The 22,882-nt window shown below is 37.2% G+C and overlaps 2 protein-coding genes across 2 annotated transcripts; one reads left to right on the top strand and one right to left on the bottom strand.

Annotated features, from left to right (window-relative positions):
• The first annotated feature begins 1,460 nt into the window (after positions 1 to 1,460).
• Positions 1,461 to 18,572, top strand: LOC306861687 (glycogen [starch] synthase, liver-like). The gene is made up of 16 exons (XM_079404091.1): positions 1,461 to 1,852; positions 2,896 to 3,077; positions 3,726 to 3,917; positions 4,121 to 4,306; positions 9,140 to 9,284; positions 9,379 to 9,496; positions 9,575 to 9,695; positions 9,829 to 9,935; positions 10,290 to 10,349; positions 10,635 to 10,713; positions 11,933 to 12,046; positions 12,628 to 12,754; positions 13,626 to 13,721; positions 13,857 to 14,020; positions 14,097 to 14,177; positions 15,404 to 18,572. Exons 1-16 carry the CDS (start codon positions 1,732 to 1,734, stop codon positions 15,614 to 15,616), a joined length of 2,106 nt encoding a protein of 701 aa, XP_079260217.1. The 5' UTR covers positions 1,461 to 1,731; the 3' UTR covers positions 15,617 to 18,572.
• Positions 17,977 to 19,078, bottom strand: LOC306861850 (spexin prohormone 1; the record flags this gene model as incomplete). The annotated part of the gene is made up of 5 exons (XM_079404330.1): positions 17,977 to 18,077; positions 18,251 to 18,313; positions 18,415 to 18,472; positions 18,762 to 18,842; positions 19,073 to 19,078. The coding sequence occupies 5 exons, from the start codon at positions 19,076 to 19,078 to the stop codon at positions 17,977 to 17,979; spliced, it is 309 nt and encodes a 102-aa protein (XP_079260456.1).
• Positions 19,079 to 22,882: the final 3,804 nt, after the last annotated feature.

Here is a 22,882-nt window from a genome sequence, read left to right on the forward strand (position 1 = left end):
TTGGTAAGAGCTTTTTCAGCCTTCAAGTTTTTTGTGGTGCTAACAACCTGAATGTAAATAGCCTATATGGAAATTATTGAACGTGAAATGTCATTTTTGATAGTGGTAGCCTGATGATAAACTTCTAAGGAAAAGTACAGGTCAGCAGAAAGTTTAACAGTAGTTTTAAGTTTTTTACTTTATTTAGTTGAAATACTGCAAAAATGTCTTTTGAGAGGTAATAAAAGAATATGTCCTATAAAACATGCTCTATCTATCTATCTATCTTTCTATCTGTACAGTTGGGCAAAAAAGTAATTTTCATCATAGGTACACTTCAACTGTATGAGAGACAGAATGGGGGGAAAGAATGCAGGAAATCACATTGTAGGATTTTTTAAGAATTTATTTGCAAATTATGGTGGAAAATAAGTATTTGGTCAATAACAAAAGTTAATCTCAATACTTTGTTATATACCCTTTGTTGGCAATGACAGAGGTCAAACGTTTTCTGTAAGTCTTCACAAGGTTTTCACACGTCTGGCACTGCAGGATTTGAGTCCCTGGCGGCGTAGTGTGTTACTGATGGTAGCCTTTGTTACTTTGGTCCCAGCTCTCTGCAGGTCATTCACTAGGTCCCCCCGTGTGGTTCTGGGATTTTTGCTCACTGTTCTTGTGATCATTTTGACCCCACAGGTGTCTTTTATACTGATAACGAGTTCAAACAGGTGCCATTAATACAGGTTACGAGTGGAGGACAGAGGAGCCTCTTAAAGAAGTTGTTACAGGTCTGTGAGAGCCAGAAATCTTGCTTGTTTGTAGGTGACCAAATACTTATTTTACCGAGGAATTTACCAATTAATTCATAAAAAATCCTACAATGTGATTTCCTGGATTCTTTCCCCCCATTCTGTCTCTCATAGTTGAAGTGAACGCATGATGAAAATTACAGGCCTCTCTCATCTTTTTAAGTGGGAGAACTTGCACAATTGGTGGCTGACTAAATACATTTTTGCCCAACTCTCTCTCTCTCTCTCTCTCTCTCTCTCTCTCTCTCTATCTATCTATCTATCTATCTATCTATCTATCTGTTTTTTGGGTTGTTTGTGGCATTTTTTTTTTTTTTCATTTGCTATAGGGCTTTATTCTTTTTGTATGAACTTTAATTGAATGCAACGTAGACTCCGGACTGTCCTGTAAAAACTGTATTTTCTCTATAAAAACAAATACCAAATGTTGTCGTTCAGAAGTTAAACGTCAAAAACGCGTAGACGTGCGTCATGTGTGTATTTAGGCTACTTGTGTATTTACTTTTTGTCCTTTACTCTGTTTTATTTTTTTATAATAGTCTTGTGAAAAAGGATCTATCCATGATGTGCTGTTTGTTTTATAGAAGTATTAGATGGACTAGGAATATGCACCAGGTGCGTGTGCGCGTGCCGTCCCGGTCAGAGGGGTTCGCGCGCAGCGGCCAAATATTTCTCCTTGATGTCTGTGGACTTCAGACTGGCGATCACACTGTGCACATGCAGGTTTTTTTTAGACTTCACTAAAGGTTAGAGGAAGAGATAGAGCAACAGCTCACAGTGTGTCCAGGACCTCCAGGCGCTCCTTTAACTTGAAGAGAAACAGTCTTTGTGGCTGTTTAGATGGTTTTAGCTTCTTTACTTTTACCACAGTAGTAGTAATTCGGCCTATTTCGCATTTGCAACAGCAGTTGACAGATAAAAACGATTTGTAAGAGTTTGTGAGATGCGACTATCCAGATCTTTGTCAATAACATCATTAAGTGGACTTCCATTATGGGAAGAGGAAAGTCTACCTGTGCAAGACCTCTTGCTTTTTGAGGTCTCGTGGGAAGTCACCAATAAGGGTAAGAACTTAACACTGTGTTTTCAGTGTATTACATGTTTTAATTTATGTAATTTAGTTTTTTTTGTGCGTAATTTCCAAATTTAAGCCATTTTGTCAATTATGCAATTGTATGAATATAATATTTGATTATATTTATGATACATGCTAACTTTGAGATTAACCTTTGCCAGACAAATATACAGGCCATTTTATTACTTAAATATTATAGTTAACATTCGAATTTACAAGAAAATTGTTGTGGGTTTTGTGCCCACAATGGGTTGTGGGCTATATTATTTAACTATACATTTTATATAGCTATTATAAATCTAAAGTGTGTGTGTGTGTGTGTGTGTGTGTGTGTGTGTGTGTGTGTGTGTGTGTGTGTGTGAGAGAGAGAGTTTTGACACAAGATATGAAAATAATATGATTGTATTTGATAAGCTAGGTGTGAGATTAGCTTTTGCCAGAGAAATATGTGTAGGCCATTTTATTCTAAAATTACTATGTACTTTTCCATCACCTTCATTTCCACCACATAATAATCATCTTTTAGATATGCTGGAAATTATATCTAATATAATTTGTTCATGATGGCTCAGAAGGGAAATAACCTGTGACACACATATTGTGTGCAAATTATAACATTTCTAAAGGTCCATTGCCAAAAGTGCCCATAACTGAAGAATCACTTTAAAAACGTTAAATTCTACAATTTCTCATTACCAAGCTCATTTAAAAAAAAAAATGTATTGTATAACCTTAGAAAGAATATAGTAGTGATTTTGGCCCCTGAAAGTGCATTTGACCTCAAGACTGTTCATCCGTTATCAGAAGGCTTGAAAATAGTTCTGTCATTTAGAAAAATGTGTGCATGTGTGCAGAATTCATACACTCTTGTATCAGTGGGGCTGTATAGGTTAAACATTAAACTTCAGATCAATAGTCAGATTTAAATCTATTTTGAAAACTGTTGTAGTTTGAAGTTCTAATTGAGCTAATCTTCTCTGTTTCTCATTAATAAATGTTTTATGTCCTTCACAACTGTGCGCCTGTCTTCAGTTGGGGGTATATACACTGTTATTCAGACTAAAGCAAAGATCACTGTGGACGAATGGGGAGAGAACTACATCATGATGGGACCCTACTATGAACACAACTTCAAGACCCAGGTGGAGAAATGTGAACCTCCAAATCAAGCCATCAAAGCTGCCATGGACTCCTTGATTGACAACGGTTGCCAGGTAATGCACACCTGGTTATTGGTGATGTCCTTTCACATGGTCTGCATCTTATATGTAGACCTTGTTCCGGTTTGTTGAGGGTTGTAGTCCTTTGACCAATTAAAAAGATACTTCTGGCATTGACATGCCTGCTGTATCAATATCAGATGGTAGTATTAAAGCTAGATAGAAAATAAATCAGCTTTATGCAACAATGTATTCAATTAAAAATATTTTATTTATTTGTCTTGGTCTCATTTTGACCAGCAGGTGACACTACAATATCACTTTAGAGAGGAAACTTGAGGAAGTTTTTTTGGTTATTGGTCTATTTATTTATTAATTATCTTTTATTTATAATTCCTTAGGACATGGTATATAACAACAGGGCCTTTATTAGTAAAAAAAAACAACAACACTAAAACCATTCAAACAAATCAATTCATTTTGAATATATTTTTACACACACACACACACACACACACACACACATATTTACATGTATAATGAACAAACTGAATATAAACAATACTTAATAAAATATAAAATATACTAAATATAAAATAAAAAATAATTACAAATATTAATAATTGAAATAAAAGGGACATCTTCACACCACCTACGGTTTTTATTAGTATCGATTTTGGCCCTCACTTCCTCTCTATGCAGGTGCACTTTGGCCGCTGGTTGATTGAGGGTAGTCCATACGTCATCCTCTTTGATATTGGGGCTGCTGCCTGGAACCTGGACCGCTGGAAGGGGGATCTGTGGAACGCGTGCAGCATCGGGCTGCCCTATTATGACAGGGAGGCCAACGACTCACTCATCTTTGGTTCTCTTGTGGCCTGGTTCTTCAAGGAGGTGAAGAAACGCCACACTAAAACAATCTCATTTTGCTTGCCTGGATTACACTGGATTATTTTTGTAGTTTTACCTGTACTTTTCTAGTCTATCCTAGATAAAATATGAATTGATTTAGTGTATGCTAACTTTGTGGGATAAAAGATTGGGGTTTGATGGAGTAATGTGCTGATGATGTTTAACCTGTCTGTCTCCCTCTGCAGTTAACAGACCAACTACAGGACAAGCCCAACGTAATTGCTCATTTCCACGAGTGGCAGGCTGGGACAGGACTTGTACTGAGCCGCTCCCGAAAGATTCCCTTGGCAACTGTTTTTACCACACATGCCACCCTACTGGGCCGGTACTTGTGTGCTGGTAATGCAGACTTCTATAACAACCTGGACAAGGTGAGGATTGTTTTGACAGGGTAAACCAGTTTTTCTCAACCTGTTTTTCCGACACAGTATTCAAAGGCCCTTACATATTATAACTAGTTATTTTATATACACTGAACAAAATTATAAAAGCAACACTTTTGTTTTTGCCCCCATTTTTCATGAGCTGAACTCAAAGATCTAAGACTTTTTCTATGTACACAAAAGGCCTATTTCGCTCAAATATTGTTCACAAATCTGTCTAAATCTGTGTTAGTGAGCACTTCTCCTTTGCCGAGATAATCCATCCACCTCACAGGTGTGGCATATCAAGACGCTGATTAGACAGCATGATTATTGCACAGGTGTGCCTTAGGCTGGCCACAATAAAAGGCCACTCTAAAATGTGCAGTTTTACTGTATTGGAGGGGTCTGGGGGGTCCGAAAACCAGTCAGTATCTGGTGTGACCACCATTGCCTCACGCAGTGCAACACATCTGATCAGGTTGTTGATTGTAGCCTGTGAAATGTTGGTCCACTCTTCTTCAATGGCTGTGTGAAGTTGCTGGATATTGGCAGGAACTGGAACACGCTGTCGTATACTCCGATCCAGAGCATCCCATACATGCTCAATGGGTGACATGTTCGGTGAGTATGCTGGCCATGCAAGAACTGGGATGTTTTCAGCTTCCAGAAATTGTGTACAGATCCTTGCAACATGGAGCCGTGCATTATCATACTGCAACATGAGGTGATGGTCGTGGATGAATGGCACAACAATGGGCCTCAGGATCTCGTCTCGGTATCTCTGTGCATTCAAAATGCCATCAATAAAATGCACCTGTGTTCGTTGTCCATAACATACGCGTGCCCATACCATAACCCCACCGCCACCATGGGCCACTCGATCCACAACGTTGACATCAGCAAACCGGTCACCCACACGACACCATACACTCTGCCATCTGCCCTGTACATTGAATACCGGGATTCATCCTTGAAGAGAACACCTCTCCAAAGTGCCAGACGTCATCGAATGTGAGCATTTGCCCACTCAAGTCGGTTACGATGACTAACTGCAGTCAGGTTGAGACCCCGATGAGGACGACGAGCATGCAGATGAGCTTCCCTGGGACGGTTTCTGACAGTTTGTGCAGAAATTCTTTGGTTATGCAAACCGATTGTTGCAGCAGCTGTCCGGGTGGCTGGTCTCAGACGATCTTGGAGGTGAAGATGCTGGATGTGGAGGTCCTGGGCTGGTGTGGTTACACGTGGTCTGCGGTTGTGAGGCCGGTTGGATGTGCTGCCAAATTCTCTGAAATGCCTTTGGAGACGGCTTATGGTAGAGAAATGAACATTCAATTCACGGGCAACAGCTCTGGTGGACATTCCTGCAGTCAGCATGCCAATTGCACGCTCCCTCAAAACTTGCGACATCTGTGGCATTGTGCTGTGTGATAAAACTGCACATTTTAGAGTGACCTTTTATTGTGGCCAGCCTAAGGCACATCTGTGCAATAATCATGCTGTCTAATCAGCATCTTGATATGCCACACCTGTGAGGTGGATGGATTATCTCTGCAAAGGAGAAGTGCTCACTAACACAGATTTAGACCGATTTGTGAAGAATATTTGAGAGAAACAGGCCTTTTGTGTACATAGAAAAAGTCTTAGATCTTTGAGTTCAGCTCATGAAAAATGGAGGTAAAAACAAAAGTGTTGCATTTATAATTTTGTTCAGTGTATTTGGGATATACATGGGCGGCTTGTCCTGCAGGTGATACAGACTTATGTATAAATTCTTTATCGTACTTGGTTTTCACTGATTTTTAAATTCTATTCACTTTTGCACATTGTGTGGACTTTTCTTTTTCATTGTGCTGCAAGTGTTTGTGTACAAGTTCAAAGGTATCCATCAATTCTGTAATACTGAAGCATTTTTTATGACCTCGTATTAATCTCTACATGATTTATTTGTACTTTCAATCATTTCTTTGAATGAACATCTAAACATCTAAAAAAATTTGAATATCGTGAAAAAGTACATTTTTTCTTGTAACTTATTTCAAAAAGTGAAACTTTCATATATTTTAGATTCTTTTTTTTGTTTGAATTTTGATGATTAGAGCTTACAGCTCATGAAAGTCAAAAATCAGTATCTCAAAATATTAGAATATTTACATTTGAGTTTTAATTAATGACCATCCCTACAGTATAAATTCAGAGTATCTCTTGTTCTTTGAAGCCACAATAATGGAGAAGACTGCTGACTTGGCAATGATCCAGAAGACGAACATTGACGCCCTCCACAAAGAGGGTAAGTCACAGAGGGTCATTACTGAAAGGTGTGGCTGTTTACAGAGTGTTGTATCAAAGCATATTAAATGCAAAGAATTTGGGTAGGAAAAGGTGCACAAGCAACAGGGATAACCGCAAGCTTGAGAATGCTGCCAAGCAAAGCTGATTCAAACTCTTGGGAGAGCTTCACAAGGAGTGGACTGAAGCTGGAGTCAGTGCATTAGTAGTCACCACGCTCAGACGTCTTCAGGAAAAGGACTACCAAGCCACAATGTCAGAAGCATCTTACCTGGGCTGTGGAGAAAAAGAACTGGACTGTTACTCAGTGGTCCAAAGTCCTCTTTTCAGATTAAAGTAAATTTTGCATTTCATTTGGAAATCAAGGTCCCAGAGTCTGAAGGAAGAGTGGAGAGGCACAGAATCCATGTTGCTTGAAGTCCAGTGTGACGTTTCCACAGTCAGTGATGATTTGGGCTGCCATGTCATCTGCTGGTGTTGGTCCACTGTGTTTTCTGAAGTCCACAGTCAACGCAGCCATCTACCAGGAAATTTTAGAGCACTTCATGCTTCCTTCTGCTGACAAGCTTTATGGAGATGCTGATTTCATTTTCCAGCAGGACTTGGCACCTGCCCACACTGCCAAAGTTACCAAACGTTGGTTCAATGACCATGGTGTTACTGTGCTTGATTGGCCAGCAAACTCGCCTGACCTGAACCCCATATCTATAGGGTATTGTCAAGAGGAAGATGAGAGACACCAGACCCAACAATGCAGATGACCTGAAGGCCGCTATCAAAGCAATCTGGGCTTCCATTACACCTGAGCAGTGCCACAGGCTGATTGCCTCCATGCCACGCCGCATTGATGCAGTAATTCATGTAAAAGGAGGCCCAACCAAGTATTGAGTGCATAGAAATGAACATACTTTTCAGAAGCCTGACATTTCTGTTTAAAATATCCTTTTTTTATTGATCTTATGTAATATTCTAATTTTCTGAGACACTGAATTTTGGGTTTTCATTATCTGTAAGCCATAATCATCAAAATTTCAAGAAATAAAGGCTTGAAATATTTCACTCTGTGTGTAATGAATCTATATAATATATGGGTTTCACTTTCTGAAATGAGTGACAAAAAATATTGACCTTTTTCACGATATTCTAATTTTTTTTAGATGTACCTGTACAGTGGCCCAGTAGTGCACAACACAACGAAATCTCTACAACACAATGGAAACAAGCTACAACACAATGAAATTAGCACAACACAACAAAATTTGCACAGCAAAATTAGAAATTAGTATTGGGAGGATTTCGTTGTTTTGTGCACTACTGGGCCACAACACTATTTGGGTAAACTTATAGAAGTGAAACACTTAATGTTGAAATGGTGGCCAGTCATTGAACCTAAAATATACGCTGTTATTTAGTTATTCACATAGATTTTAACTTAATGTTGTAAAAAAAAATGCACACAATATTTGTCATTAACCTACAGTTTGTTTATTTTTAGTCATTTTATTCATGTTTGTGTCGATTAAGTAGTTTTATTAATATGTCAGTATTGGTAAGATCATAAAAATAGGCCCCCAATTTAATGATCTTACCTGGGGCCCCACAAACCCACTGGCTAGCCCTGGAGATATATAGGTGTCTATATAGGCAAATTAATCTAGCCACAATCCGGAAGTTTCAAGAAATGTATGCTTTTCAGAAAAATAATAGTTATTGGGGTGGGGGAAAATAGGATTTAATTTTTTATAAATACAATTTCATGATTTTATTTACTTTTTTTTCCGCATTTTACAATTTTTAAACATTAAAAAATAATGAAAACATTATTAATAACTATATTAATAGATTTATAATATTTATATTAATAATGTATTCTCTTATAATATAATATGAATTAATTATTATATTAATCATCTAAGTATAACTGTCATCCTGCAGCCCCTGGCTAAAATTAGTTTTTTTTTAAATACACAATTTTTAAAATAAAAAAATATTTATGTATTTATTTATTTGGCTTAAAATTTATTTAAAATAAAAAAATATTTATGTATTTATGTATTTGGCTTAAAATTGATTTATTTAAAAGGGAAAAAAAAAACATGTTACAAAATATAACAATTCAAAAGACATAAGACATAAAATACAACATCCCTCACATTTTCTGCTATTTGAAGTGTGTCCCACAGAAATCAATCAAGCCGGTTAGTGTAGTGGACTCTTATTAGAGGTGGAACTGAGCAGGTGTGAGTGCATGCAGTGATAATTGGGACTGGTGTAGGGAGCATAAAGGTCATCATGCCTGAAGGTTGCAGGGGTTGACTGAAGAATAATTGACAGCATCTTATGATTTACTGGCTGATGCGATTGCCTTTTGGCCTCACAGAGACTTCCTTCACCTGCTGATGAGGGGAAAGCTCTGAGACTTATAAATTGTAAATTCTTATTTCAGAAAAGGTTGCAAAAATGAATTTTGGACTCTGCATAACATTAGTCCATAGTCTTCCCTTTTTAATCTGGTAATTTCCATCTCATTTAATTATCCATTTCATGCAGTTTAACATAGACCAAGAGGCAGGGGAGAGACAGATCTACCATCGGTATTGTTTGGAGAGAGCAGCGGTACACTGTGCACATGTCTTCACCACCGTGTCCCAGATCACAGCTGTGGAGGCCAATCATATGCTCCACAGACAACCTGGTATCCTCTGCATGGCAAAGCACCTCATCTGCTCTTACTGGCTTCTAAATATATTATGTTGAAAAGATCATGTTTGCATCTATGGTCCTTGCAGATGTCGTCACCCCAAATGGTCTGAATGTTAGGAAGTTCTCAGCCATGCATGAGTTCCAGAACCTGCACTCCATGAACAAAGCCAAGATCCAGGAGTTTGTTAGGGGCCACTTCTACGGGTTAGAGCTCTTTTCTGACTGCACAATAACACATTTTTTACTGGTTATAATTTTTAAAAAGTCTCTTTTCATTGGCAGCCATCTGGATTTCAATCTGGAAAAGACCTTATTCTTTTTCATCGCAGGACGATATGAGTTTTCTAAAAAAGGAGCAGACCTGTTTCTTGAATCTCTGTCCAGATTAAACTACTTGCTAAGGGTACAGTATGAACAGTCACCGCTGAACTTTAGAAAACACTTCTAGTTTCTTCACAAAATGTAATAATCTAGTGCCAGTCGAAGCAAAAAATGTTCATTTCTGATTGTGTGTTTGTGATCATGCTGACTGACAGGTTCATAAGAATGATGTTACAGTGATTGTGTTTTTCATCATGCCTGCCAAAACCAACAACTTCAACGTGGAGTCTCTTAAAGGACAGGCTGTACGCAAGCAGCTGTGGTGCGTAACTTCTTGAGTGTATAACCTTTGACCAGTTTCAGGGTATTAATGAAATAATATTATATATTATAGTTCTATATAAATTATGTATAAATATTTATATATAATTTTATGTGTACAAAATTAAACAGTAATAATATAAGAAAACATGAATTTAAAATATATTAATTATTAATAAAAATTATTATTTATTCTTGTAGCTTATAACACTTGTAGAGCCCTGATACTGAATCAGCTTTCCCAAGCTATATTAATATTATTTATTAGACAATGAAAGGAAGCCTTGTTCCAGAAATGCCTCTTATTTTTAGATGGCTTAAGACTTCTCAAATATGTCTTTTGTCTATCTCTCAGGGACACCGCTCAGTCAGTGAAGGAAAAGTTTGGAAAAAGGCTTTACGAGAGCTTGTTAAGGTTGGTGATTTCCTCATACAGAGCTGTCATAACAGGGCTCAAGTAGATGCGACAGTAAATGTTGTCAGTATATACTAATTATCAGGAAGTATGAACATCTGACATCATAAACTGGAGTGGCTGTGTAACCTTCAAGTGTTGATATTTCACAGCATTATCCAGGTGTTGATGAGAGTACACCACACCTCCCCAGGGAGATGTCAGATTATTCATAATGACATTGTGTGATGTCAATGGGTCATTTCAGATAGGATCTCCTCTAATGAAGCTCTCTTGTGTTCACAGGGGTGAGATCCCAGACATGAGCAAAATTCTGGACAGAGATGATTTCACAATCATGAAGAGGGCCATTTATGCAACACAGGTCAGACAAAATGTTACACAGTTCTTACAACACGAGGCCACATTTAAAAATGAACCAAACTGATGTTTAGAGTACACTTCTGCAAATAATTATCCAGTTTTGTATTAAAAAGGCGTGTTGTTTAGTTTAATTATGGTATAACACTCATGTAACTACATAAATGGCAAGTGTATTGCAAGTGTGTGTGTGTGTGAGTGCGCGCATATATTTTGCTTTACACCATGCTCTCTTCTCACATGCTAAAATAATTTAAATTCTAATCAATATTTCATGTCCATTTATTTATTTGATAAGTAGCTATGAAACAAAAAACATACAGTCAGCAGGGCATTATCACAAAATAAATCCCAATAGGATAATACTGTACATGATTTCTTATGTACTAAACTTAACATACTCATAGGTTTTAATAAAAGGGGAAAATTAAAATCTAGTTATTATTTCCTCCCCTTTTTGACCTCATCACTTAATCGTTGTGTTTTAGGGCAAACTAGGATATGGGTCTAAAGATGGACATCACCAAACTAATGAATAAGCGTTCTTGGGGGGTTTCATTCATCCTCCCAACATGTTTTTTTATGAATGGACTCTAATCAAAGGTCAGGCTCAGGTTATAGTGAATATCGACATACTAAGCCTCTGTAAATCTGCGGTGGAATCCCCTGCATCACTCTGCTGGATTACTTGTTACAGAGTTTAGTGACGTATTTAACCATGTTTCCTGACTGTCTGCAGTCGATCGATTGAATGTGTTACTGAGATTTATTCTACAGCGTTTTAATGGCAGTGTTATGAGCAACCAGTCAATATACAGCCACTCCGGTTAGATTTATCTGGGTATCAATATTTCGGGGAGAGATATTGATCTGTTAGCGCTGGTGGTTGTTTATAAGAAGGAATGAGAATAAGAAATGAGTCTAATATATTTCTGGAGAGTTAAAGTCCATTTACTCTTTTCCTGTGAGTGACCCGGTCTCTGGAATTTAATAGCAAAAATAATGTATAGAAAGCATTAAAATGGTGCAAGTAGAAACAGAGAAGCAGAGCAGGCAACCAATTTTGATATTAAGATTTTTTAAAATTATTATTATTGAAAATAAATGGTTTGATAAAAATTATAAATGATTTTTATTTAATGACTGCTTATTGCTGTTTTTATTTTCAATACACTGTCAAATATACTCACATGTAGCTGCATCCATGCATTTGTTCTCCATAGAGACACTCTCTTCCTCCAGTAACAACTCACAACATGCTGGACGACTCCACAGACCCAATCCTGAGCAACATCCGCCGTATCGGCCTCTTCAATGGACGCAATGACAGAGTGAAGGTGTACAGTTATCTATGTCTTATGCCAGTAGACTTTAATTAAAAGCAGCTAAAATGTAGGGCTCCATATTAAAGGGATAGGTCATCCAAAAATGAAAATTGTCATGAATTACTCACCCTCATGTTGTTCCAAACCCGTAAGACACTTGTTCATCTTCGGAACACAAATTAAGATATTTTTGATGAAATCCGAGAGCTTTCTGACCCTGCATAGACAGCAACGCAACTGACACGTTCAAGGCCCAAAAAGGTAGTAAGGACATCGTTAAAATAGTCCATGTGACATCAGTAGTTCAACCTTAATTATATGAAGCCACGAGAATACTTCTTGTGTGCAAAGAAAACAAAAATAACGACTTTGTTCATCAATTTCTTCTCTTCTGTGTCAGTCTTCACCGTGCGTTCACGAGAGTAAAACAATGCAAGCGTGTGGTACTGTTGACACAGGGGTGGGCGTTCTTTTTCTGTGACACTATTATGCAAAAATTATCTATAAGTTTAAAAAAAAAAATTAAATCATTAAAATATTTTTTCATTATTTATCATGATTAATTATGAATGTGTTCATTGTTTTTATACCAGATTGTGTTCCATCCCGAGTTCCTGTCGTCTACCAGCCCCTTGCTGCCCATGGACTATGAGGAGTTTGTGCGTGGCTGCCATCTGGGAGTGTTTCCATCCTACTATGAACCATGGGGCTACACTCCAGGTTTCACACAGAACACATATACACTTTCACTTCCATTTTATTAGCTCACATATTTTTACATCCAACATCTTACGTTTCAATGAAACTTTGAGCTTGATTTGATTGACTATATATTAATATGGGTCCATTTTCAAAGGGTTTTGGGAGGGAAAAAATAAAGAATAAAATTACCACGTTTAATAATATTTTGTTCTTTTGTGTATATATTGTATTTGTATTTCATAAATAAACATTTTTTTATACATAAGATCAGTGTTGGGGAAAGTTACTTTTATATTGTAAAAGTACTCCGAAAAAGTAACTAATTATGTTACTTAGTTACTTTTTATGGAAAGTAATGTGTTACGTTACTTTTTAAATCTGGGCTAGGCTTGCTTGCTTGTTTTAATATAAAAAGTAATATTTTTGGCAAACGCAAAAGCCCTTTCACACCAAATGTGAAATGAATAAGCCTCAGGCTGAAGAAAAAGTATATTCACATCTATACAGTAGAATGCAGGAGAAGAAAGTTTAACATGCTTCGGCAATAAAAAAAAGAAGCATAAATGTTAGTTTACTTCAGTAATTTTTGTTCATAGTTGAATTGGATCATAGATGGTTAGCAGCAAAGACATTGGTTAATAAAATGCGATTAAATATATAAAGCATATTTGTGTTATTAAAAATATTTAATTATTGCAAGTTTGCATCATTCTAAGTTGATATCATTCTAAATTTAAATTTTCTTGTACATTAAAAAGTCATGCGCTACTTTACTAGTTATTTGATCTCGTTACCCCGAACACCGCATGGGATCTCTGATCTCATATAATGATATCATTTTTTGCACCATATATTGCATTATATGACTCATCTTTTGTAATGTGTTCAGGTGAGTGTACCGTCATGGGCATCCCCAGCGTGACCACCAATCTGTCTGGGTTTGGCTGTTTCATGGAGGAACATGTATCTGACCCCTCTGAATATGGTGAGTGAATAAGTCACTGCTTTCTAAAACTAGCTGCACAGCTTTGTCTTTTATTTGCAGTATCAATACACTTCATATTTAATATAACACACTGAATCTGGTACAGCTAGTTATGCTGTTGCATATGTGTTATAGGAATCTACATAGTGGACCGGCGGTTCCGTTCTGCGGACGAGTCGTGTAACCAGCTGACTCAGTTCATCTTTTCATTCTGCCAGCAGTCTCGTAGACAGCGAATAATCCAGCGCAATCGCACAGAAAGACTCTCTGACCTGCTGGACTGGAGGTATCTCGGACGGGTGAGTATCATCTCAGCTGTTCATTCCGGTCTGATTCACTTTATTCCGTTGGTTAATATTGTGTCTCTCTGCTTAGTTCTACATGCATGCCCGACATCTGGCCCTCAGCAGATCCTTCCCTGGTAAATTCAAAATGGACCACCTTAACATCGCACCGGTGAGTCCTGCTAACACTCTCACTCACTCAGACGCACATTAATGCCCTATCATGTCCTTCTATCACTGTCAAAGAGAACATTACAGACCCTAAAGGGCAAGGACATTATATAAAATACACTTTCTATTCATCATAAAGAAAGAATCATGAAAAATAAAATAAATTATGCATCACAACTGTTGATAATAATATTGATAATAATAGGAAGTGTTTCTTGAACAGCACATCAGCATATTAGAACGATTTCTGAAGGATCATGTCATGATCATGAAGGACACTGAAGACTGGATGCTGAAAATTTTGCTTTACCATCATAGGAATAAATTACATTTTAAATACATTAAAACAGAAAACAGTTATTTTAAATTGTAGTACTTCAATTAAAATTAATAATTAAATTTATAATGTAATAAATTGCTTTAACTGTATTTTTGATCAAATCAGGTCCATAGAGCCCCTAATATGACATTTGCAGTATTTTTATATTTTTTTTGTTTATGTTTCATGTTTGTTGCATGCATGTCAAGGGCTTATATTTTGTGTACTTGGGGCATCGTGAATTTGATTAGATTATTTCTTGAGGCTATAAGCAGCCATGAAGGGCAACGTAAAAAAAATTACCCTGAGGCTTTTTGTGCTGCGTTGTTGTTGTTATACATAGCAGGAAAAAAAAATACATAAGAAATAAACTAATTTATAAAAAAAATTACTCAAATACACCTTGCTCTGAAAGATAAGTTTATATGACATTATTCATAGACATTACAGATCTTGAAATCATTGTCAGCATCACGTTTATGGTGATGTGGCGCAAATACTTCATATCCACTGTGTTCCACCTCATCTCATGCTATTCCGAGTGTTATTGAATGTACGTGTGACGTCTAATACTCCAGTGATGAGGATGAACTGCTGTTGAGCTTCATTCTTGAGTTTAATTGACAGGATAACATTTACCTGCACAGGAAAATGACTTGATCTCCATTCGAACTCTGGTGATCCCCATAGACTCACTCACAGATGATCTACACATATGCTTTACTAAGACTACACACACACACACACACACACACACACACAGAAAATTAAAGTGACAGATAAATCTGGCGTATATATCAATTAAATGAATAAACAAGTCTGTAATGTAATTATGACTCGTTTTCAATCACTTTTGATCACATTAATTCAGAATCTGTATGAGTAACCAAAACTTTTTTATTCCACAGACACAAGGCTTCCATTACCCCAGACCCGCTTCCGTCCCTCCATCCCCATCAGCTTCCCTCCACTCCACCCCTCACCACAGTGATGAGGAAGATGACGACACCTATGACGAAGAGGAGGAAGCGGAGAGGGACAGGCAGAACATCAAGGCACCGTTCACTCTGGGTGCAGAGCCTGAGGGTAAGAGCAAGCAACCGCTGGAAAATGGGAATTAAGATCTGCACCGTCCTGCTCCAGTAGTTCAGACTCTAGGACATATTTACACCCCCTGCCCTCTGAGAATGTGCTACATTTGACTGACTACAGCTTTCGAATGGATTATTGATAAAATATCACCAGGGTATGAATGGGAAGATATCTTTAACATAGTGGTGCTTAATCACATAAAAAATCTGGGATTAAATAACCCATTTAAGCATGTAACTAATGAAAACTGAACCATGTGAAATCATTTGTACATATGATTCTTGCTTCCATCGAAGCTCAGGATGCTCTTAAGCATCTCAAATCATGCTGGAGAACATGACCATCGGGTTTGACATGAACTTGCAGAGTTCATGCAACTCAAATGCTGCTGTCATTAAAGCAAAAGTGGGACAAATCAAATACCAAGACAGAAAAATGTGTGTTAATTCTTCAGTTCAACTTTTAAATCATATTACGATACTTACAACTTATCATGAAAGAGATTGTATTCATTAAAAAATGCAAAAGTCTCTCTTGGATAGAAATTTGGTACCAAACAGACATATTTTTAGTTTTTTAAACCAAATTTGGCATATTGGTGCCATATGAGGCTATAATAATTTGTGCTAATGTGGAAAAAGACACCTTTACGTACATACAGTGCCTTGCGAAAGTATTCAAACTCCTTCCATTTTTTTTTCATGATTTATGTTGCTGCCTTGTTAAACTGCTTTAAATTCCTTTTTTCCACATCATTCTACACTCTATACACCATAATGGCAAAGCAAAAAACTGTTTTTTTAACATCTTTGCAAATTTATTAAAAATAAAAAAACTTTAATGGTTCCATTGCATAAGTATTCATTATCTGGGACAGTTGAAATTTAGCTCAGAAGCATTCATATTGCTAGTAGATGTTACTACACTTAAAGTGAAGTTAACCTGTGGCAAATTCAATTGAATGGGTATGATTTAGAAAGGCACCTACGTCTTAATAAAAGGTCTAACAGCTGGAAATGCATATCAGAGCAAAAACCAAGCCTTGAGGTCATAAGAACTGCCTGTATAGCTCAGAGACAGGATTGTGTCAAGGCACAGCTCTGGGGATAAGATCAAAAAATTCTGCCGCATTGAAGGTTCACAGAAGCATGTAGCCTCCATTATCAATAATGGAAGATGTTTGGAACAGCTAGGACTCTTCCTAGAGCTGGCTTCTTGGCCCAACTGATAGAATTGAGGGAGAAGAGCCTTGGTTACAGTGGTGACCAAGAAGCTGATGGTCATTCTAGTTTAGCTCCATGATCATATATACAGATGGGAGAAACTTACAGAAGGACAAACATTACTGCAACACTCCACCGATCTGGGCTTTATGGCGGTGTGGCAAGACTCAATCCTCTCCTCAGTGAAGACACATGAAAACACACTTGGAATTTGCAACAAAGCACCTAAAGAACTCTCAGATTGTGAGAAACAAAATTCTCTGGTCTGATGAACCTCAATTCCAAGCATCATGTTTGAAGGAAAAGCGGAGTACCATCCCAAAAGTAAAGTGTGGTGATGTGCAAAGCTTGTTGCACCATACCCAAAAAACTTGAGGCTGTAAAGGTGCTTCAGCTAAGTACTGAGTTAAAGGTATGAATACTTATGCAATGTACTTATTTCAGTTTTTTTATTTGTTTTTAATTCTGTTTTTGCTTTGTCATTATGGTGTATGGAGTGTAGATTGATGTGGGAAAAAAAGTAATTTAAAGCAGTTTAACATAAGGCTGCAACATAACGTGAAAAAAAAACTGAAGGGGTATGAATACTTTAGCAAGGCACTATGTAGGAGCTCAACCACAAAAAAAAATCCCATCCGTGTTTTATTAAAAAGTCACACTCACAATAGTGGTTATCAGTGCAAATTCAGTTTAATTAATTGAGAAAATGTTCACATTCGCAAATATGTATTTTACAGACCAGTCAATTCACATGTTGATTTAACATGAGAAAATGAAAAGGGCAAAAAAAATCTGTACAGTTAATTTTATATTACACATAATTTCAATCATCATAAATAGTCTCTTTTCCAAGATGATATGTCTTGAAAAAAAGAACCCAAATAGTTGGCCTGAAAGAAATAAAGGGAAACAAAACTTAATATCGGTCTTTATTTCAATGGTCAGTCCAAGTGGAAACATACAAACAATCTGGAGACACACAGAACTCTACATTACTCAAATCTAGCTGTAATAGTGTTGAACAGTGAGTGATGAACCTTCAGAGATGTCTAACACGGGCATCATTGTAGCAGAGGATGAACTTGAAAACATTAAATTCCACATGGCTCACAAAACGGGAAGTATTCAGATGAAAGAGTGAGTTGTTGGTGCTCTTTTAGCTGGTTTTAGTAAGGCTCTTCCTCGTCTCTGGCTTGCTGGAGAACATTAAAGAGAAATGCAGCCGCTTTAGAGATGCTCAGGTTTTCTGTGTTTTGGCTACGTGACTCTGTGGAGAAGGACAGTTTACGTATTAATACTAATATTTATTTACAAGCTTACAGTTATTATTACACTTTCTTAGTATAAAAAAGTTGTATTTTTCCCGCTTTAAAGTCTCAGCAAGCATAAATAACAGTTTAGAAGTCAATAACTCTGAGATTTTTAAATAATTATTCATACCTAAGCGTATTGTGTCATACAAGTCCCCTTCATTTCTGTCTTCTGACACAAAGCGCCGTCCCTCTATTATAAACAATAAAAGTTCATTCAAAATCGTACAGAACAAAAGTAATCGTATATGCAGTTTTAAACACAAATATGATTGAAAAACAGCAGTAACATACGTGTGCCCTTCAGATATAACATGGCTTGGGGCGTCCAATTCCGACGCTGAAAACTGCCCTTTAATTAAAAAAAAAAAAAGGATTATTTGCACTGTTTTATGTAGAACATAATTAAAAATAAAAAGCTAATAATTACAATTTAAAAAATGTACATAGTGAAAATATAAATAAAAATGACACATTATTTGCACTCTCATGTAGAACTTTTTTTTATTATAAAAAATATATCATATTTATTTATAAAAAATATTAAATGTTTATAACATTTTTCAATTAAAAAAAAAAGGATTCTAATAATTGTTTAAATTAAAATAGTAAATGTTTAAATGAATAATACTATATCATACCATGGGTGCACTCCAGGAATGGGACACAAATGTTGCCAGAAGTAAAAGCGCAAGTGCGTAAGCCGCAAGAGTCCTTAAATCCTGAAAGTCGTGTTAAAATATATCATAAAATTTATCAAGAACATTGTAATCAGCCTTGTGTATCACTGTATATTAGCCTCTTTTCATTGTTAGTTATGCACAAAAGTATCAATACAAGATTAAAATGACTAAATTCCAGGTATTCACATTAGCTTCTATCTTTTTATTGTTCTGTCTATTTAGAAGTTAATTGCTAAACGAGACAAATTTAAGCATGAATGTGGACTTACTTTCATAGTGTCAGATGTTCTCTTCAGCTGTTGAGTCTCAGAGGCAAGATCAAAAGTGAAGACTGTGAAGTCTGTCCTTGATATTTATAATCATCAGGGTGGGGGAATGTTGAATGAATTAGTCTTCAGCTATAGGTCAAGTCCCATTGATTTACAACGGGGCCGGACCACGAACCTTTCAGAGCGATTAGTTAACCCTTCCTTTAAAAATAATAAGGCTACATTACTGTTATGACGTTTGAAGACATGCTCGCAGGGCTGGCTACACTTACATCTGTAAGCTAGGATGCTTTTTAGAGCTGCTGAAGGGAAATTTCCATTCGTGTGCACTTTTAATAGCTAATTAATGAAAAGAAGAGGAAGGAAAGTATTGATATGTTTACACCTTCAGCAATGAAGCGTCTCAAATATACCAGCTAATCGTTTTTTATGAATGAACAGTGAGTGGCTGATGGGGTTTCCCCGCTGACACTACATATATAAAAATCTGCTGGGCTCTGCCAACAAATTACTTGCAATTTATGTATCTTCTTGAAGGGAATAATAATGGATAAGAAGCATATACCCTAAATGTGTATGGTCTCTGAAATAGATTACAAAACAACAAATCTTACCAGATTAAAAACTAGACAGAAGAAAACAAGTCTGTCTCATTCCTCAATATACTTGAGGCGCCATTTGTCATTCTTTAGGACGGTCACAAGAGAAAAAATATATTAATATGAATAAACATTAATGACATAATTATATCTACAAGAACCATAAAAAATATGTAATCAACAATCAATTATTTGTACATAAATTTAAATAAATATTATATATAAAATTAATATCATATATTATTTTTAGTGCCGTCAAACGATTAATCGCAATTAATTGCATGCAAAATAGTTTACATAATATACACTCACTGGGCACTTTATTAGGTACATCTTGCTAGTACCGGGTTGGACCCCCTTTTGCCTTCAGAACTGCCTTAATTCTTCGTGGCATAGATTCAACAAGGTGTTGGAAACATTCCTCAGAGATTTTGGTCCATATTGACATGATAGCATCACGCAGTTGCTGCAGATTTGTCAGCTGGTCATCCATGATGCGAATCTACCGTTCCACCACATCCCAAAAGTGCTCTATTGGATTGAGATCTGGTGACTGTGGAGGCCATTTGTGTAAAGTGAACTCATTGTCATGTTCAAGAAACCAGTCTGAGATGATTTGAGCTTTGTGACATGGTGCATTATCCTGCTGGAAGTAGCCATCAGAAGATGGGTACACTGTAGTCATAAAGGGATGGACATGGTCAGAAACAATACTCAGGTAGGCTGTGGTGTTTAAACGATGCTCAATTGGTACTAAGGGGCCCAAAGTGTGCCAAGAAAATATCCCCCACACCATTACACCACCACCACCAGCCTGAACCGTTGAGACAAGGCAGGATGGATCCATGCTTTCATGTTCTTAATGCCAGATTCTGACCCTACCATCTGAATGTCGCAGCAGAAATCGAGACTCATCAGACCAGGCAACGTTTTTCCAATCTTCTATTGTCCAATTTTGGGGAGCCTGTGTGAATTGTAGTCTCCGTTTCCTGTTCTTAGCTAACAGAAGCGGCACCCGGTGTGGTCTTCTGCTGCTGTAGCGCATCTGCTTCAGAGTTCGACGTGTTGGGTGTTCAGAGATGGTATTCTGCATACCTTGGTTGTATCGAGTGGTTATTTGAGTTACTGTTGCCTTTCTATCATCTCTAATAAGTCTGCCCATTCTCCTCGGACATCAACAAAGCATTTTTGTCCACACAACTGCCGCTCACTGGATATTTTCTCTTTTTCGGACCATTTTCTGTAAACCCTAGAGATGGTATACTCAGACCAGCCCGTCTGGCACCAACAACCATTCCACGTTCAAAGTCACTTAAATCCCCTTTCTTCCCCATTCTGATGCTCGGTTTGAACTTCAGCAAGTCATCTTCACCGCATCTAGATGCCTAAATGCATTGAGTTGCTGCCATGTGATTGGCTGATTAGCAATTTGTGTTACCAAGCAATTAAACAGGTGTACCTAATAACGTGGCCGGTGAGTGTATGTGTACTGTTTATTTATTATGTATATATAAATACATACAGTATATATTTTGAAAAATGTACATGTGTATACATTTATAGTTATATTTTATATTATATATAAGTATATTAAATATAAAGAACATATTTTTCTTAATATATATACAGGTGCTGGTCATAAAATTAGAATATCGTGAAAAAGTTTATTTATTTCAGTAATACCATTCAAAAAGTGAAACTTGTATATTAGATTCATTCATTACACACAGACTGATATATTTCAAATGTTTATTTCCTTTAATTTTGGTGATTATAACTGACAACTAATGAAAGTCCCAAATTCAGTATCTCAGAAAATTTGAATATTGTGAAAATGTTCAATATTGAAGACCCCTGGTGCCACACTCTAATCAGCTAATTAACTCAAAACACCTGCAAAAGCCTTTAAATGGTCTCTCAGTCTAGTTCTGTAGGCTACACAATCATGGGGAAGACTGCTGACTTGACAGTTGTCCAAAAGACGACCATTGACGCCTTGCACAAGGAGGGCAAGACACAAAAGGTCATTGCTAAAGAGGCTGGCTGTTCACCGAGCTCTGTGTCCAAGCACATTAATAGAGAGGCGAAGGGAAGGACAAGATGTGGTAGAAAAAAGTGTACAAGCAATAGGGATAACCGCACCCTGGAGAGGATTGTGAAACAAAACCCATTCAAAAATGTGGGGGAGATTCACAAAGAGTGGACTGCAGCTGGAGTCAGTGCTTCAAGAACCACCACGCACAGACGTATGCAAGACATGGGTTTCAGCTGTCGCATTCCTTGTGTCAAGCCACTCTTGAACAAGAGACAGCATCAGAAGCGTCTTGCCTGGGCTAAAGACAAAAAGGACTGGACTGCTGCTGAGTGGTCCGAAGTTATGTTCTCTGATGAAAGTAAATTTTGCATTTCCTTTGGAAATCAAGGTCCCAAAGTCTGGAGGAAGAGCGGAGAGGCACATAATCCACGTTGCTTGAGGTCCAGTGTAAAGTTTCCACAGTCATTGATGGTTTGGGGTGCCATGTCATCTGCTGGTGTTGGTCCATTGTGTTTTCTGAGGTCCAAGGTCAACGCAGCCGTCTACCAGGAAGTTTTAGAGCACTTCATGCTTCCTGCTGCTGACCAACTTTTTGGAGATGCAGATTTCATTTTCCAATAAGACTTAGCACCTGCACACACTGCCAAAGCTACCAGTACCTGGTTTAAGGACCATGGTATCCCTGTTCTTGATTGGCCAGCAAACTCGCCTGACCTTAACCCCATAGAAAACCTATGGGGTATTGTGAAGAGGAAGATGCAATACGCCAGACCCAACAATTCAGAAGAGCTGAAGGCCACTATCAGAGAAACATGGGCTCTCATAACACCTGAGCAGTGTCACAGACTGATCGACTCCATGCCACGCCGCATTGCTGCAGTAATCCAGGCCAAAGGAGCCCCAACTAAATACTGAGTGCTGTACATGCTCATACTTTTAATGTTCATACTTTTCAGTTGGCCAACATTTCTAAAAATCATTTTTTTTTTTGCATTGGTCTTAATTTATATTCTAATTTTCTGAGATACTGAATTTGGGACTTTCATTAGTTGTCAGTTATAATCATCAAAATTAAAGGAAATAAACATTTGAAATATATCAGTCTGTGTGTAATGAATGAATCTAATATACAAGTTTCACTTTTTGAATGGTATTCCTGAAATAAATCAACTTTTT

This window comes from Barbus barbus (assembly GCF_936440315.1).
Source record: "Barbus barbus genome assembly, chromosome: 42".
NCBI classification, from domain to species: Eukaryota; Metazoa; Chordata; class Actinopteri; order Cypriniformes; family Cyprinidae; genus Barbus; species Barbus barbus.

Excerpts from the sequence above, each read along its gene's own strand:
- LOC306861687 (XM_079404091.1), top strand. The coding sequence starts at position 1,732 with ATGCGACTATCCAGATCTTTGTCAATAACATCATTAAGTGGACTTCCA. Across the intron at positions 9,285-9,378 it reads TATGCTCCACAGACAACCTG|ATGTCGTCACCCCAAATGGT; the intron begins GTATCCTCTGCA and ends TGGTCCTTGCAG. Across the intron at positions 14,021-14,096 it reads ACTGGAGGTATCTCGGACGG|TTCTACATGCATGCCCGACA; the intron begins GTGAGTATCATC and ends CTCTCTGCTTAG.